General features: G+C 39.6%; 1 protein-coding gene across 1 annotated transcript; it reads left to right on the top strand.

Annotated features, from left to right (window-relative positions):
• The first annotated feature begins 11,976 nt into the window (after positions 1–11,976).
• Positions 11,977–18,080, top strand: LOC147860084 (uncharacterized). Its single transcript, XM_087325103.1, has 4 exons — positions 11,977–12,296; positions 12,604–12,702; positions 14,319–14,984; positions 17,251–18,080. Exons 1-4 carry the CDS (start codon positions 12,063–12,065, stop codon positions 17,869–17,871), a joined length of 1,620 nt encoding a protein of 539 aa, XP_087181229.1. The 5' UTR covers positions 11,977–12,062; the 3' UTR covers positions 17,872–18,080.
• The last annotated feature ends 597 nt before the right edge of the window (positions 18,081–18,677 follow it).

Genomic DNA, 18,677 nt, shown 5'->3' on the forward strand with positions numbered 1-18,677 from the left:
GATTTGGCTGAGGAGTCCAACTGGATAGCTAAGGTCGGGTCAAGTGGTCGTGAGATAGATGAGGCTCCCGATCAGTTGACAATATTGGGTCAGCCCGCACTCGTCTATGTCGGCCGGAGTCAGCATCTAGTCTGAGGTTTCGATCGAGAGGCGTGGTGACCGATTTGCACTCAGTCATCCGAAATTTGTATAACAAGTTGAGAATGTAGTGCTATTGAGAGATCATATTGCCGGCCAGATTCCAAATCACCTCGATGCCTAGGAAGTAATGGAGCTCCTTCACGTCCATCATCTCGAATTTGTTGGAGAGGAGGAACTTCACCTTGTTGATGTCGACTAAATGCTCACCTCCAATAACCAGATCATCCACGTATAGGATGATGACAATCAAGCTTTTAGACTCGTTTCGTACATAGAGGGAGTTGTCGGATTTCGACATTCGGAAGCTGATTTGATGAAGATATTGTGTAATCTTCGAATGCCAAGCACACGGTGCTTGCTTGAGGCCGTAGAGAGGCTTCTTGAGTTGGCATACGGCTTTTGGGTGAATGCACGATTCAAAGCTAGGTGGTTGTACCATGTACACCTCCTCATCTAATTCGCCTTGAAGAAAGGCATTCTTGACGTCCATTTGGTGGAGGTGCCACCCTTTTGCCGCTGCAAGTGCGATCACAGTCCGCACCGTCGTCATCTTTGCCACTAGGGCAAAGGTCTCTTCATAGTCGACTCCATGTGTTTGTGGGTATCCTTTCGCTACGAGTCGAGCTTTGTAAAGGTGTACGGAGCCGTCAACATTATACTTCACCTTGTAGATCGATCTACATCCGATCGCCTTCTTGTGTGGTGAGTGGGGAACGAGATCCCATGTGTCGTTCTTGCAACAGTACATTTATGATGAAGCCGATTCTTACGGGGTTCTTTTCACAGGTGGATCGACGTAACTTCTCGTTTGCGGATTCTAAGGCTTTCTTCACTCCATTTGTCCAGATGTCAAGGCCTTTAAACTCACTATCGAGGGAGTGAGTCGATTCGTTGCCATCGAAATGAGCGTCTTCATACTCCGGCATTTTGGCCTTCCCTTTGTCCAACTTCGGACTTGGTCGAGATGTGCTTTGATCGCTCGAAGGCTCTTGTGGTCCGCTCAGTCAGGTCGTGATCGGACTTTCTTCGAACATACTCGTAAGGTGATCTTCATCCTCTATCTCTTGTTCGGCGGATTCTGGGTCAAGTGGAATTGGAGTCGAAGTTGTCTCTAGTGCATACCATGATGCGGACTCGTAAAAAACAACGTCTTGACTTACGCGAACTTTTCGAGTCGAGGGGTTGTAGCACTTGTACCCCTTTTGCTCCAGTGAGTATCCAATGAGGATACATTTTTCCGACTTCGGGTCGAGCTTTTGTCGGTTTTCATCAGGGATGTGCACATACGCAATGGAGCCGAATATCCGAACATGTGATTGGTCCGGCTTCTTTCCGAAAAACTTCTCGTGCGGCGCGAGGTCATGCACACCAGATGTCGTACACCGATTCATGAGGTATACGGCTGTATTAGCCGCTTCTTCCCAGTACAAGTTTGGCACATGCTTTTCGTTCATCATGGCTCGTGCTACTTCGAGGATGTGCCGATTCTGTCGTTCAGCCATTCCATTTTGGTTGTGGCGTATGTCAACATGAAAACTCTCGCCGTTTAGGCTGGTCCCCATACATCGGAGTGAATTACGTCGAGTACGCCTTTGCTTACATTCCTCTCCTTCGGAAATGGGTGTCGATGTTGCTTGCCGAATTGGCAAGCGGCACACATGCCTTCAATCTCTTTCTCCGTGAATGTCGGCAGCCCGATGACGACTGCTTTCGATTGCATTGCCTTGAGCTTTTGGAGGTTTATATGGCCAATCCGCTTGTGCCATAACTCTATGTCGGAATCAGCTTTCATGCCGTTTGGGAACATGGTCGATTTCATCTCATGTGAGTCGAGAATGAACATTCGGCCCTCTCTTCGTTTGCGAGCGATGAGTCGGCCCTCTTTTTCGATGAAGCAACCGCCTTGATTAAATCGTACTTGTATTCCTTCCTCTACAATTTGGCCGATAGAGACCAAATTCTTCGTGATAGTTGGTACATACAAGACTTTTTTAATGTAAGTTTGCTTACCTTCTTCTCCGAATGGAACATTGTCGATGTGCCGAATCGGATGCGTAGTGTCGTCTCCGGTTTCGACATAGCCAGGTCGCTCCGGCTCTCGAAGTTCTTGGAACCATTCTTGATGAGACGTCATATGGTTTGAGGCACCAGAATCAATGAACCATACGTCTTCCGAACCGGAGACACTAGTAGAAGTAGAGGCCGACATAGAATTCGCTCTATGTCTCATCACGAACATTCCACCACGATCGTCATAGTCGGAGTTGGTGGCATAATTGGTGAGTTGTCGGCTAGTGTAAGCCGACTCATGCATCTTCTTTCGGCACTCTTCTTCGCGGTGGCCGATTTTTCCACAATATCCGCATTCGACTGAGTTTTGTCGACTCGGACCGGAATGGAAGCTCCCCCTTCTTCCGAAGGTTCCTCGATGGCCTTCATCTTGTTGTCATAATTAAGAGTTGTTTTCGTAAGTCAGGCCTCGTCCGCCTCATCCTTGGCCGAATCGGCCTCTTCTTGCATGGCTGCATCCGCTTCCTCCGTCCGAATGCATGTAAAGCATGTGGCCTTCCAAGGCGTTGCTCCTTGTTCGAACATGATTTTCTTCGACCAACAAAATTGATTTTCTCCCGTGCTAGTATGGCGGTCCTCATCACGCCGAACCGTGGTGCAAGGCCGCCGAGGCATATTTGCACCATCTCTTCATCCTCCACGTTTACGCTTATCGAGCTGAGTGAATCACAAAGCTCCTTGATCTTCAAGGTGTAGCTCATGACGAACATATCCCTTTGTTGGATATTATTCAACTCTTGGCGGAGTTGAAGCTTTCTCGCGATAGTGTTGGCGGCGAAAATCTTTCGTAGATTCTCCCACGCTTCCTTCGGCATCTTGGCTTCTCGAATGTACCCGAGCATGTGGCCGTGAACACATGTCGCCAAGGAATACATCGCTCAGCTTGCTGCTTGCTCCCACGTTGCATAGTCAGCGTCTTCAGGGTTGGGCCGATTTTCTTGTGCTCCTTTGATGTATCTCCAATAGCCTTGGCCGACAAGGTATTGGTGCATCTTGTACTCCCAAGATGCAAAGTTGTTGTGATCCAACTTCTCGCTAGGGAGAGCGCTCCCCATTTGAGTATTCATTGTCGATGTAGATTTCTTCCTTCTTTTCTTTTCCTTCTCTCTGAAACACGAGCTATGTAGTCCCACTACGATAGCGATGAGCTGGTTCTTCTTGAACGTCGGCGTAGAGCACAACACACAATCACGATGAGGCGAGTGGGCTAGATCGAGCTACCAAATCGCTCTAATACCATGTAAAGAATCAATGGTGATTCTTGTGTAGCGGAAGAGATGTGTGTTATGTGTATGTGTGAGACGAAAGAGGAGAGGAGAGAAATACAAGATGGAGAAGAGACAAAATAAAGTACTCAAGAAGAAGGAGATGTATATTAACAAGGAGAATATGATAAATGAAAATGTAGCATTACAAATTGGTCACACCGGTTCGACTCGAAGGGCACACCGATGCCGACTGGCCCGGATACAAAACCAACTGACGATCAACATTAGGGTTCTTCTTCTCCCTTGGCAACGGAGCCATATCGTGGAGCAACAAGAAGCAGTCGATAGTCACATTGTCGAGCATAGAGGTCAAATACAGAGGCGCATCAATTGTTGCATGTGAAGCCGTTTGGTTGAAACGAATCTTGAAGGATCTGGGCGTTCCCATCACGGATCTGATTCTTCTTTATTGCGACAACATGAGCATTATTCATCTGGCTCAGAACCCAAGCACCTTCTCCTCCTCTTTGTAGTTTGTTGGCTATTATTCTTGTTAATACAGTTTTACTAATTTTTGTATACTCTATGTTTTCTTTATCGCACACACACACATACGTACGTACACATTCCACTGCATAGAATCACTCTCGATTCATTACAATTCGCATAAGATAGTGTTTGAGAATGATAGGTTCTTTGTCGCAATAAAGTGAGCCTAGTAGTTCCTAAAGGCTAAATTGCATGAAGTTTGGCCTACTTCGATGGATGAATAGTTAGATAAACCCTTGGTTTGGAATCCTTTATTTCTAGATGATGGTGGATCTATGTTGGGGAGGAGAGTCAGATTAAATTGGGCTCATGTGGATTCATCTTTTGCCTCATCTCTAAGTATTTGGCAATGTTTTGTTCACAATCCTAATCATATTATTCAACATGAGTATAGAGGAATAAGAAGAGACAAGGTGATATTTGATGAGTTAAAGAAGTTGTAGTTACCCTTGTAGGATAATATACTCTCTAATTGTCATGAGTGAGTGGGATTATTTTCGAATTTCTATATTCTACTTGGAGTCAGTGGCCTTATAGATAATGGTACTTTCGTAAGCTACGATGTTCTACAGGATGGTACTTTAGAAGATGAATGGTTGGTTGAAGCTACATTAAACATTAAAACCTGTTAGAATTCTAGCTAAAGTAGCAAGTTTTGGATCATTGATCGTGATCCTAATGTTGTTCATCCAAGGTGGGATCTATGGGTAGTGGGGAAGAAACCGTTATGAGAATTGGAATGGGATCTAGGGGAATGGAAGTGGTTACCTACATCATATTCTGGGGAGGATGTTCATCTGATTCTGTTTTTTCAATATTCGATTCAATTGGGAAGGGAGATGATAAGGCGTAGGGTACCCCACTAGCCGACAATAGTTAAGACGTGGTTGAGTTATAATGTTTACTCTACTTGCACAACAACATTTTGGAAATGGCTATGGGCCATGCAATTTCCAAATAAGCTTATTTTATTTAGATGGTCGATTGTGCATTATGCGGTTCATATTAGGACTTGGATATATTGTGAGGATGAGCATAAGATGTGTGGATTCTATGGGTTAGAGATGGAATCTCTTCGTCACCTATTTTGGTCTTGTATGGTAGCTAAATTGATTTGGAAAAGGTTTTTGCGTCTGCTGCATGAGGTATATGGCTCTAAAGTATATAAATGGGGGACAATGATGTGGGCTGATATTAAGGGTGAGATACAAAATTATGAAAAGAAAAGGTCAACTTTGCATTATATGCAAGAGGTCGATATATTGAGGAAGTATTGTCATGTATGTCTATTAATTCAATACAGAATGGGGGGGTTTAAAGATGATTCGTTCAATAGTCTTATGGGCTTTGTGGACTAGTAGATGAAAGATATTTCAAGAAATTAAATGGAATGTTGTGAATGTAGTCAAGGAGTGAAAGCAAGAGCTTTTTAAGACGACATGCGAAAGGATGAATGTCGTCTTCATGGTTAATGGTTGTATACGTTGGAAGTATCAGCCACCCCTCTAGGTATTTCCTCCACCAACATGAGGCATCTGGCCATGTACAATTGCTCTTGACAATACTTTGGGAGATATGTGTGTTTGTGGCAGCCTAAGAGCAGTTGTGAAAGTGTCTATGGATCATGTAAATTGTTTTAGACATAATATAAACCATTGTTGGAAAAAATAAATAAATAATTCTATAAGATCACGTCATAGAGACACTTTTTTTTTCCAAAAAAGAATATACTCCTTTAGTTAAAATATACATAAAACTCGATCCCTTTCTTGGGAAGGCTGAGCCAAGAATATCCTATCCTACACAAGAGATCTTGCTTATTTATCTTACACTTTCACATATGGCTCTAGCCATCCTTTCATGCGCATCACCTACATTCACTATCCCACATGCCATGTCTTTCACACTCCTCGTTCATCTAATGGGAGGGGGGAACAACCATTTGGGTATTTCATACTTCCCCAGTATATCCATTCCATTTGTTGTGGTCATCGGTGTAGTACACCATCGTGACTTTCGAAAATTCAGCCTCATTAGTTCTACAGCATCATTAGTACCATCAATCCGCTCATATTGAGCTCTTAGTGTAGTTATTAATGTGTGCTAGATTAGCTTAATCGATTCCGTAGGGGGGGCATTTGTGTGCTGAAAATACCCTGGTACACCTTGCTGTCCATATATACCATATAGTAATGGGGGCAAGCAACATCCAAAAATCTCCAAGTTTTTGATTTTGTGCACAAGCTGTAGGTACCCTGTTGTCAGTGATCAGCCGCACAATGCCATTCTCCCCTCTGTACTTAGCATCGCATGTGCCATCATATTTTGCCACTCATCCTCAAGACAAATCCAGCAAGCATGTCCCTAGTTGAGGGTGAACGAACTAGAGGCATGGCAAAGCAAACGTAGTGCCCTTCCCCATACAGCCACTGCCTCACGACATTCCCATAGACAATGGGAAATGCTTTCTATTTGTCCACAGGCAATGCATCTAGGGTCTACATTGGGGCCTTTTCCCCACGTCCCTACCGGCAAGGCTCTATTTGCAATAAGCCATAAACACATCATTATCTTGTGGTCATATCTGTCATGCCATATCATTTTCCAGAATTTATCTAGTCTCATTTCACTAATGCCCTCCTGTATCCAAAATTTCCTTGCTGCAATCTTGTCGTGTTCTTGTTCTAGAATAATTTGCCTCCCAATCTTCGTGTTATACCTGAAAAATTGAACCAGCTTTTCCCCATCAGTTCGTCCTTGAGTTCTCCAACAATACATCGTTGGGTCCCATGATAACTGATCCAAATGCCCTTGTATAGGCCAACACACTGTCGCCGGTGTGATCTCCGTTGGTTTAGGGTCAATAATCATATTCTTGCCAATTTTTGCGATTAGCCTAATCGGCCTTTCTATTTGAAAGGCCGGTTGCTCAACTCTTACCATTCCGTGCTCTAGTTTGTAGTAGAATACCTCATTTGATTCTACTTTCATTCCCTTAATGCCAATTAAACAGTTCTCGGCATCTATAAGTTCTATCCACGCAATTTCAGAGGTTGGTACTTCTTCCTCATCCATGGTATTCCTGTAGCATGCAATGGCATCTGTAATTCTCTTGAGCATGCCTTTACCCCTACTTATTCTCCATAGTCTAGCCTTTTGAGTGCCCACCTCATTGGACAAAAACCTCTCCCACTCCACTAATGCATTTCCTTGGGCATTGATTAACTCAGCCCATTTGAAACCTGCTTTTTGGCCTATCATCAGCCCATCCAAATCTTTAATCAATGGGTTCCATACAATTGGCATGTACATCCGCGCATATGCATAATTTCTCCACCTACATGTGATCCCCTTTCTGACTTCTTGCCATGCTTTCATAATTCCAATAGCACAACGACTCTGCAAGCCCCAAAATGGGCTGATTGGCCAGCGTCCACGTTGTCTCGGCAACCACATCTTCCATCTACGTCGCCATAGCACTTTCCAAGGTGCCTCAGGAGGTTGTAGGCCCCTGACCACTAGTTTGCCTAGCAAGGCCTTCGTTTGCACCACGGGATCTATCAATCCCACCCCCCCTTCACTTTTCCTTTTTATAAGTGTGGTTCAAGCAACCTTTGCATAGGCCTATTTTTCCTCTGTGCCCCCCCATAAGAAATTTCTGATAATCCTTTTTATTAATTTCATCAACTTGGGCACGATTATCCAGCATGCAGTAGTATGCCAAATAGTGGTCATTAGAATCTGATTTGCAATCACAATCTTGCTCGCAAAGGATAGTTTTCTTGCATTCCACCATATTAACTTCGCTTTTATTTTGTCCACTAGTAGATTGTAATGTTCTGCTCGATCGATGTCCATACCAATTTTGAAGCCCAAGTATTTAGTAGCTTCTCCTTTCCTCAACCATCTAAAATTGGGGTTTGGGACCCAATTTAACATGGGCTTATTACTGATCCAAAGGCCCACAGATTTATTCCAATTTATTTTAGCATCCGATCCCCTACAAAACTAGTAGATTGTAATGTTCTGCTCGATCGATGTCCATACCAATTTTGAAGCCCAAGTATCTAGTAGCTTCTCCTTTCCTCAACCATTTAAAATTGGGGTTTGGGACCCAATTTAACATGGGCTTATTACTGATCCAAAGGCCCACAGATTTATTCCAATTTATTTTAGCATCCGATCCCCTACAAAACTCATCAATTGCATTTTGCAATCTGCCCAAGTTGTGTGCATCACCTTTGACATAGGTCATTGTGTCATCATCATATGTCGTATCAAGCACCATACCTTCATCATCGGGCAAGGTAAGGCCTTGTATTTGCCAAGATCTATCAGCAATTTGATAATGCAAAGCTTCTGCAGCAATGATATATAAGTACAGGGCCAATGGGCATCCTTGGCGTACCGAACGTAGCATCTTAAAGCTCTTCTCCATACTTCCAGCCATTAACACCTGGCTAGATGCACCTCTGTAAAAGGCACTCATTCCAAGGATCCATTGTTGTTCAAAGCCTAGGACCTGCCATCACTGCTTTTAGGAAATCCCATGAAATCCTGTCATAAGCTTTTTCGAAGTCGAGTAGCATTATTGCTAGGTCCACTTCTTGCTCCTCCGCCCATGCTGAGTATTCCTAGAATGTTATCACATTGTCAACAATGTTCCAGTTTTCCAGGATGCCAGTTTGCGTTGTATGTATAATTTCCCCAAGAACCATTTTCAATCTCTTACTTACGACTTTGGCCATTATCTTATATGTATTGGTGAGAATCGTCAATGGTCGCCAATTATAGGCCAATTATCAAGCGTTGTTAGGTCTTTACCAACCTTGGGTATTAAATAAATCATGCCTCTACACATTGTTGTGGGCATTAATCCTTCTACCATAATGTATTGCATCCCTGCTAGCATGTCATCCTTAATTAGATCCCAATATTGGATGTAAAAGTATATAGGAAGTCCATCAATTCCAGCACAGCTTTGTTTGTTCATATCCCCAATAGCATCCCACAATTCATGCATACCTATAGGGGTATGTAGTCGGTCCATCATCTGAGTTGTAACTTGGTATCCTATTTATTATATTTCTGAAGGCAACCTAATCAATCAGTTCCTCATTGCATACACTTAGTAGTTGAGTATAATAGCCTGTGGCTATTTCAAGCATTTCCTCTTTGCATGTGGTCATAGAGACACTTTTGTAGATGTTCCTACAAGAATAATCTCTATGGAAATATCAGGTTACTCCAATCTCTAATTTGGAGCCAATAAAATGCATTTGCCAGAAGGATAATAAAATCAATCCATCTATCTATGTATTCTTCCCTAACATATTGCATAAATGAGCATCAAAACGAAGCAATACCATGGCTAGTGCATCCTAGTCAACCAAGGTATCATTTCCTTTGGGATCACATAATACAAATTGGGGCTCATACTAAACTCTAGCTTGCAACATGATGTCTTTCTACAAACCAACTAAAGCAATCAAGAGCTTGCATCAAGCCCATAGAAAATGTAAGCATGCCTTCCTTCGTGAGTATCAAATAATAGTCCAAGATTTTGGAGGTCTAATGTAGTTCATCACTTCCGAAGCATCAATCCACAAGTTTGTGTTTCTCCCTCTGTGTATTGTTTCTTAGTTCCTCCTACTCACATGTTACAACATGAAGAATGCTTTTTAAAACATTGATGATTCTAGAGCATATTTCTCCCCGCTTGAAACATTATCATGGAATTCATGGTGTAGATGCAACAAACCCTTCACAAAAATCGTCATAGAAAATCCATAAGTCTCTTAAAATCAAAATATTGAGCGTACAATAGGTTCGGAAGACATCAAGGGTTTTAAAGATAGGATGTAAAATACTTGCTTCATGATACCTACAACATTGAACTTCACATTTGTAGTGGTGATGCATTGATGCTCAACAAGGATTTTGGAAACTTCAACCTCATACATTAGAACTACATGAGGCACTCAACTATGAGAATATATTCTTCTTTGAGCATGAATCCACATTTAGTCATAGATGACGTGAGCCCATCTCAATGTATCAAGTGAAATCATTCTTTCTATTTGGCCTAATGCTCATTCTCTCTCTGCATTGTGAGTTGGTGATATATCTCATCGATTGTGCACATTATTCATCGAATTTTGTGGTACTATAGTGTTCAACTTGTGACATATTTACATTCTCGTTTGCTTTCAATTTTCCCCACAAATATACAACCATCTTGTTATATCCCTACACACATGTTTCTCTCATTGTCTCAATGTGAATTTTCATAAAATCTCCCTCTCTCTCTCTCTCTCTTCGTAAATAGTAATTGTATTAATTACAACTTGTATAACTACAATGCATGAGGGTGCGATATCAAGAGACACGCAACCGATTCTCTCTCTCTCTCTCTCTCTCTCTCTCTCTCTCTCTCTCTCTCTCTCTCTCTCTCTCTCTCTCTCTATCACACACACACACACACATCAAGTAAAAATGGTTCCATTGCTCTCCCCCTCTTGCTCTCCTAGATTTGTGTGTTTCATCCGCATGAGCCATGCTAATATTCTCTAAATATTTCCAATTTTACGAGACTCCCCCAAAGGACTGAAGGCTAGAAGATGTTGTAGACCACTTAGGAGAAGAATGAGGCAGCCTCTTCATTATTGGGGTGCATAAGAGGCTTGAGTGGAGACTCCTTAAGCACATTAGTACACATAAGAAAGGGCATCTCATGGGGCATTGGGAAGGGTCAACATGACCAAATTCACTTTCTTTTATCTTCTTTACTTGGGTTTTGCTAATCTTGATTTCTTGAACAAACCATAAAACGATAAGGTGTATATTGCTTTTGTCCCAAATGTGACATTGACGTCTTTAGAGATGTTAAGACACTCCCTCCCTCACACTTTGTCTTCCTCTCTTCTTTATCGATCATCTCCCATGGAAGTTAAAAAGATATTTGTCTCCTTTGTCTCGCTCTAGTAGTACTACACTACATTCTTATGGAATTATTTCCTTTTGTCCCCAATGTTTGACCTTGGATGGCTTAATAAAACCTTGGGGAGGACCATAGTAAAACCTCTTTCAAGTTTCCCCCCAACCCAAGCAACCATTACATTTGAAATTCTTTGCAATAAACTCTCTCTATTTCTCTCTCTCTCTCTCTCTCTCTCTCTCTCTCTCTCATTCTCTCTTTCTTACATGTGAAATCCTTTGCAATAAAAGCCATCTCTCTCTAGATCCAGTTACCATGAGAATCCTTTGCACTTTGCAATAAATACACACATACTCTCTCTCTCTCTTTCTCTCTCTAAATCCAATGAACATTAAGAATCCTTTGCACCCTGCCACACTCTTTCCCTTCTCCGGTCTCTCTCTCTCTCTCTCTCTCTCATCACAATCCCTCATCAAAAAACTACAAAAATGGAAAATAAAATAAAATTACTATGTATTTTTAATGTCCTATGGGTGCTCCCCAAAGCCTCACACACATTTAAAAAATATATGCAAACTATATGTACAATAATAGGCATATGTGTGTGAATATGCATAAGTCTAAATTGTAGCTCTTACCTCTTGGTGGGCATTGAATGATAAAAACAGGGGAGAAACAGAGCATAATCAAAAAACCCAAACTATGTATATATAGACCCTACATATACATATTATTACCCCATTTATATCTATGTATGTGTATGTATGTATAGGGAGAGTGACAGAGAGCACACCCAAGTGTCCAAAACTCCAAGCTCAGTCTCTCATAATTAATTATCTATGCACAGAATTGTCATAAGTTATAACCCTTTTCTTATACATATAGCTTCTTATCATCATCATCATCATCATATTCATCTCTGCCATCATCTCTGCCATCATTCTCACCATTATCAAACTTCAATCAGATAAATCATTCATCACCACCATCATTCCTTTTCCTTTTCCTTATCTTCCCCTTCCTTACTTATCACACAACCCAATTCTCATCAGAATCATTGGATAGTTTATAGAAATTAAAAAGAGTATATATACAGATAGCTGTAATCATCATAGTAATAATAGTATTCATCAGTGTAGGTAGGGCCCATATATTATATGATGCTTTCATCCACCATTAGCCTAGATGATGGTGATGATGATGATGATGAACCTGATGATGCTAGGCAATACATGAACAATAAGAAGTATGCATACTATTACATTCATCCAAGCTACAGTAGTCATTATTATAAGGTTGGGGGTTGTGTGGGGGCCTTCTTTCAGCTCTTTGATTGGAACCGAAGACTCCATAACTCAAATTCTAAGCGTTTCTTCTCCCCTCATCAAGGTCTCCACAATCAATGCTACTCTCACTTTACTTATTCTCAGTATAATATGATCTCATACATGATTGCTCAGTCTCATGATTTCATATGATTCAAAGGATTGCATTCTACTTCTTTCTTGAACCAAATTTATCCCTTGGATCCCTTGGATTATTTACAAAAAGCTTTATATGTGGGGTTTCGTTCCCTGTTATGAAAATAAAAGGGAAATTGTGTTTTTCTGGGCAGTGCACATATATGTAACTTCTCGTTATTGTTTCCATGCTCAATTCTCATGATGAATTGGACTTAAAATTGCAGAGAGAAAGAACAAGAAGCAGCTGCAGCAGAAGGAGAAGAAGAAGAAGAAGATTAATAAGAAATTGCAGATAGAGGCAGCTGCAAGGGAGCCAGTAAAACTCCTGCAATTTGTAAGAAAATCTGTTTCTTTTCTTTTCTCTTCACTAAATTTATTACCATTTCCTCTGATCGGATTTAAATTGAGATTACATATGTATGTATGCATGCATGAGTGTATGTAGAGTTATGCATGCGTGAATGTATGTAGTGTTATGCATGTGTGCATCCATGAATGCTTGAATGTATGTATGTATGTATGTATGTATGTATGTATGTATGTATGTATGTATGTATGTATGTATGTATGTATGTATGTATGTATGTATGTATGCATGATTGCATGCATGAATGCTTGAATGTATGCATGAATGCATGAATGTATGTATGTATGTATGTATGTATGTATGTATGTATGTATGTATGTATGTATGCATGAGTGCATGCATGAATGCTTGAATGTATGCATGAATGCATGAATGTATGAATATATGCATGATTGTATGAATGCATGAATGTATGAATGAATGCATGAGTGTATGCATGAGTGAATGCATGAGTGAATGCATGAGTGTATGTATGTATGAATGCATGCATGCATGCATGAGTGTATGAATGCATGCATGTATGTATGCATGTATGTATGTATGTATGTATGTATGTATGTATGTATGTATGTATGTATGCATGTAAAAGGAAAAGGTAATAAAAGTCATGTCATGGGGCCAGGTGGGGAATTAATTCAAAAAAATGGTGGAAAGGTCCAAGTAAATTTGTGTGTTATGGAAGAAAACACACGTAGTAACACCAACCACAGACACACACACACACATTCTATCTCAATCTTTTGAGGGTTGCGGCCAATGGTACATTTTTCCGGCGCACTATACAACAGTTAGTATCCTAGAAAAGCTACACCGGCTAACGGTGATATGGAAGGCTTCACACTTTTCCAAGAATATCACCAACATGTTGCCAAGGAACCAACCGCATCAATGGAACGTTGATGTGTGCACACGCATAATAATGTCGTTTCACACTTTTTAAGGAAAGCTTGGGCATGGGTCCTAGTACATATGTCTAGGAAACTATTCGTGACCATGGCTTTTAATGTACTCCCACCTAGTATGCCCCCCCCACCAGGAACATCCGAAACTTTGTTGTGAAATTTACGCAATGTTTTGATGGTAGATAGATACGTATATAATTCTTTTAATGTCCACAGGAGGGGTCATGAATACTGAGCCTATCATTAACGTGCACACACTGAATCTCAAAAGCCTACTTACTCGACGACATATCATGACGGATGAAAAGTAGTAGTACCCCTTCTCAGTAATTTTTAAAGGTATCGAATAATATATGCCGTCAATGATAATAATAGTAGTAATAACAAATGGAAAGTAAATATCCTCAATGGAGACATGCATGCTCGCTTCAATAACATTGGTTATTACTCCTACGGACTCTTTTTACTTTACCAATGGGACTATTTTATCAATATATTTCTATGCCATTTAAGATTATAATTGCCTTTCCCTTTTTGAGTCACTGTAACAAGTAGTTTGAATCTATTTTATTTTTCTGAATAATTTTCTGTTTTGACTAAGGGATCAAGTGGTTTTGTCCATAAATAAATACATCCTATTTAGCTTTGGTGAGTTATGTGTAGATGTTATATGTTTTGTAGATCCCTAATGAGCTCAAGGAGGAAGACAATGATGACATCAAAGTTTGTTTAAGTTCCAATGGAATTGTTCGCGAGACAAATGATAATGTTCATGTTTCAAAGAACAAAAGTCCTGGGGCTGTTGGCAAGTTGATGGGTTTGGAATCTCTTCCTGACCATATTGCACTTGGAAAGATCACCGAATTGAATCATCCCAACAGAAATTCCAACCAAATTATTGAAACTTCTACTCGTGCAATGCTTGCTAGTCATCCCTTCGAAGTAAATATGATAATCTCAGAGAAGAAATGTACCAATCCTAATAATATTAGCGTCCTTGGAAAGGAAACAACACACATCATTAATCATCATTCCGAAGAAAACATAGTCTCAGAGAGGAAATGTATCAATCCTAATAAAATTAACATCCTTGGAAAGGAAACAATACACATCATTAATCATGAGAGGGAAATGTTGGAATGGGATGGATCGAGACACAACAAAAACTATAAGTGGAATAAAAAAACAAGGAAAGTGGACCGTAAGTTATTGGTTGAAACACGACATGGAAACCGTAACAATAGAAATGTGAATCAATTACATCACCATCGTCTTCCATGTTCAAAAGGCAATGATGCAGAATACGACACCAATCGTGCCATCTCCTCCATCTCCACTACAATTGAGGTACTTTTACTAGCATCAACTTTGATAATTGAACTTGGATTATACATTTTAGTTAGGCATCATATGAATTTGAAATTCTAGGGTAATTTAGTAATCAATTACCATGCATCTCTAACAAATGCACAATATTATGTATTAAATATTACACAAGCCACGATTTTGGAAAATTTCATGTTGGAATTCACAATTCATGTTTTTTAACATATGCCCTTGCTCATTTCGCATGATACATGTTATTTACAAGACTTCTATTGGGAGATTCCTATTTTATTCAATTGGCTTATTTCTTGTTACTAAATTACCACCAATGTAGTACTGGCATAACCACCAATGTAGTAGGAAGAATAGATCCACCACAACACATATTAGAATCTAGCGCAATAAAGATCATATTTTGTCATGGACTATCCATCTGACTTTGATGCTCCATGATCATCACCTCATGCACAAATTTGAAATTTGATTATCGATGTAGCAGTATCAAGTAATTGATGTGGTTGTTGAGAATTTGGTATTTTGTAAGTGGCATTGCAAATAGTGTGCAATGTTACTCTTATGGATTAGGGAAATAAGATTGGTTTATATAAGTGATGAATTCATGCACATGTAGTAGTGAGTTTGACAATAAAAAGCATAGAGATCATGAGGTTTCTTACATCCTAGAGTTGGCAACATAGGGGCACTTCCCTTTCTTTGTCTTGAGTATGTACAAGCTCCAATCCAAAACATTCCAAACATTGGCCTCTTTTCTAGTTAGGTTTGGGGTAGAAACAATCAAGCATTAACATAATTCAAGGTATGTTAGGCTCCTCCTAATAAATTAGTTTGTGTATGTGCATATTTACTAAGAACATGATTTAAAAATGTGGAATATGGTATTTGATTTGTAGTCTCAACTTGAATTACATTATTCTACGAAATCTTAGCCAAGTCAATTTTTTTTATTCAAAATATAACTTCGTTTTGAGCATGCCCACTAAAAGTTTGTGTGTACATATATGTGAGAGGAACAAAAGTTTTGAATGCCATCCTACATCCTAGCGTCGAGATTTAATAATTTAGAACGATCAAGAAAAATCTATAGTTGACAAGAATAGATTGGTAAACTTTTATGGTCAAAAAATAACATTTAGAAAAGCCAACTAGTAATCGTGATAGTAAATGGTTCAAACTTCAAATATTGGAGTACTATACGCTTTCACATCAAACTATTTTAAATACTAGAATTAAGCTATTTTCCCAAAGAGGAGGACTGTTAGCGAATTTATAATGCATCATGGGGATTCCTACATTGGCAACATTTGTTATGAATATCGACTATCACGGATTGATTCAACAACACTCATTCATGTTGGACGACTTCGATGTTCTAGGGATATTCAAAGACCAAATGTGCACTGTAGATCACATGTAAATTTGGTTTCGAAAAAGTGACTTGCATGTAACCCTCATAGGTAATCAAAGTTTTGTCAAATATGACCTCCAAATCTGTGCATTGTTCCAAGTTTCAATGATAGAGTTATACATTGGGCCTTTTGTCAGTATTCAAGAAAGTTTAAAACACAAAAAGCTTCTAGTGAATTCGATGCAAATCTTCTTATGTATGTGCATACAATGGATGCATGATTGAAGGGTTTTCTCAAGGAAAGTTGTGTGGCATAATCGGTGGCTAGTATTTGTATGTGTGTGTGCAACATATGTACAATGTAAGAATGTCAAAAATATAGTAAAATCAACACATTATCAAGAACCAAGGTACAATGTAAATATATACTAATAATTCAAGTTAAGGGGAAGTGGACAAGCACACATTTGGATTGTAAATCCACTGCTCTCCCATCTCCACCCTCCAATAATCAAACTTAATTCATGGTTGGTTTACAAATGGCATGCTATTAAAGAAGTTATCTATCTCATGTTGTGGACATACCTTTGGGATGTACTCCATCTCATTGGCCCGTGTCTACCAACACAATGTGGTCCTTGATCTCTATAAACACGTCCATGTCTCTCAATGGAGTTATTAACTAAACACATAGTGATAGGAAGGGCTTAACGTGGAATTAACATTACAGCTTAGAATGATGTTTTAAACTTTGTATTGATCCATATTATTGATGCCTTTTTTTGTATGAAATAGTTCAAAAAAAATTTCATTCTAAATGTTTTTTCAAGATTCAACTTTAGTCAAATATATGGAAATTAATAAGTACACTTTGTTTCAATAGTTAAAACAATTAAGTGTCTTATCTTTCAATGCTTATAGGGCCATGAGAATGAGTCCACGTCAGATTCCATCGGTTGTCAACCGAGTCCAGTCTCTGTATTAGTTTCGCCATTTGATGATGAGCCGTTACCAACAATGCAAGATACATGGAGGATTAGAAGCGAGCAAGACTATGTGGCTGCAGTATTTGCTACCACATCAGACAACAAGATGTATGGTAAAGAGGCCTTTGATAGCTTAGAGGAACGTGTGGCTAGTTGGAATGATAGAGAATGTGGCTTAGCGCCACGTGACAATCGGATGCTCCTCTTTGATTGTGTGAGAGAGGCAATAACCGAGGAGAAGATGTGGGAATGTGGAATGGATATGACATGGAGATCTAGAAAAGGCATGATACGACATTGGCAAGTACCATGTAGTGTGCTAGTGTGTAGGCTACATGACCGCATTCGCACATGGCGTCTAGACTTTTTCAACCTCTCTTATGCAAATGGACTAGACGACCTTGTGGCCATAGACCTTCGTCGTCCTTACAACAATTGGCATGACTTTGGGTCCGAAATTGACCATGTTGTCTCCTCTCTCGAGCGTATCCTTTTTCGACTCCTCCTAGAAGACCTCATTTGTGAGCTAAACCTTCAATACTACAACTTATCTTAAATCAAATGCATATTGTCTTTTAGGCTTGTTAGCCTAAACCTTCAACTCTAATTATATAGCTTGATTATTACCAATCATCAATCATGTATGTATATTATACCCATATCCCTTCCTTTCCTCAATGTATAACATCTCAATGGTCAAAATGGAATATGCTCCAAAAGTGTATATCTCTTATTGGTCAAATATATATCCCATTATTGAATTGATGTTAATGTCAAGTTAATGGGATCTATCTATGTTAGTTAAAATGAATGTAACCATAGTGTGCTAAAAAGTGAACAAAGTAGATTTTTGAGAAGATTCGCTAATGCCATAAACTTCGTGCAAAATTAGTCCAATCCTTTTATCTTAGGTATGAAAAATGTTGATAAATAGTAAAGCATGGGAAGGCCCGCACATATGATAACTATGCATTATGAATGTGGGTTTTGTAAAGTTGCACATACCTTATAGAAAGATTGCATTTATGATGAGATAAACAATTAATTCTATTATGATGCTTAAATAAAGTAATCGCGATAATTAGGAGTGTGTGTGTGTGTGTGTGTGTGAGAGAGAGAGAGAGAGAGAGAGAGAGAGAGAACTCAAGGTTACAGAAAAAATAGAAAACTATATTAACGTTGTCGTGGCGTGGCTCGCCTAGAAGTGTAGTGTTGCGCACACAAAGGATAACGTGAAAGTGAGGAAGGAATCATTGGGATTATGGACGAAAGAGACGAAAGAGTAGAGATGGAGTGAATAGAGATCAATAAGATATGACAAAATAGGATTTTTAAGGAATATAAGATAACACAAGATAAGAT

Source organism: Azolla caroliniana, unplaced genomic scaffold (assembly GCF_043228905.1).
Source record: "Azolla caroliniana isolate FFs.n. ecotype wild unplaced genomic scaffold, voAzoCaro1.0.p SCAF_9, whole genome shotgun sequence".
Lineage (NCBI taxonomy): Eukaryota > Viridiplantae > Streptophyta > Polypodiopsida > Salviniales > Salviniaceae > Azolla > Azolla caroliniana.

Bases quoted from the DNA above. Each gene is read 5' to 3' on its own strand.
- LOC147860084 (XM_087325103.1), top strand. From the start codon at position 12,063: ATGATGCTTTCATCCACCATTAGCCTAGATGATGGTGATGATGATGAT. The intron at 12,703-14,318 runs GTAAGAAAATCT...TATGTTTTGTAG, and splicing joins CAGTAAAACTCCTGCAATTT to ATCCCTAATGAGCTCAAGGA. The intron at 14,985-17,250 runs GTACTTTTACTA...CAATGCTTATAG, and splicing joins CCATCTCCACTACAATTGAG to GGCCATGAGAATGAGTCCAC.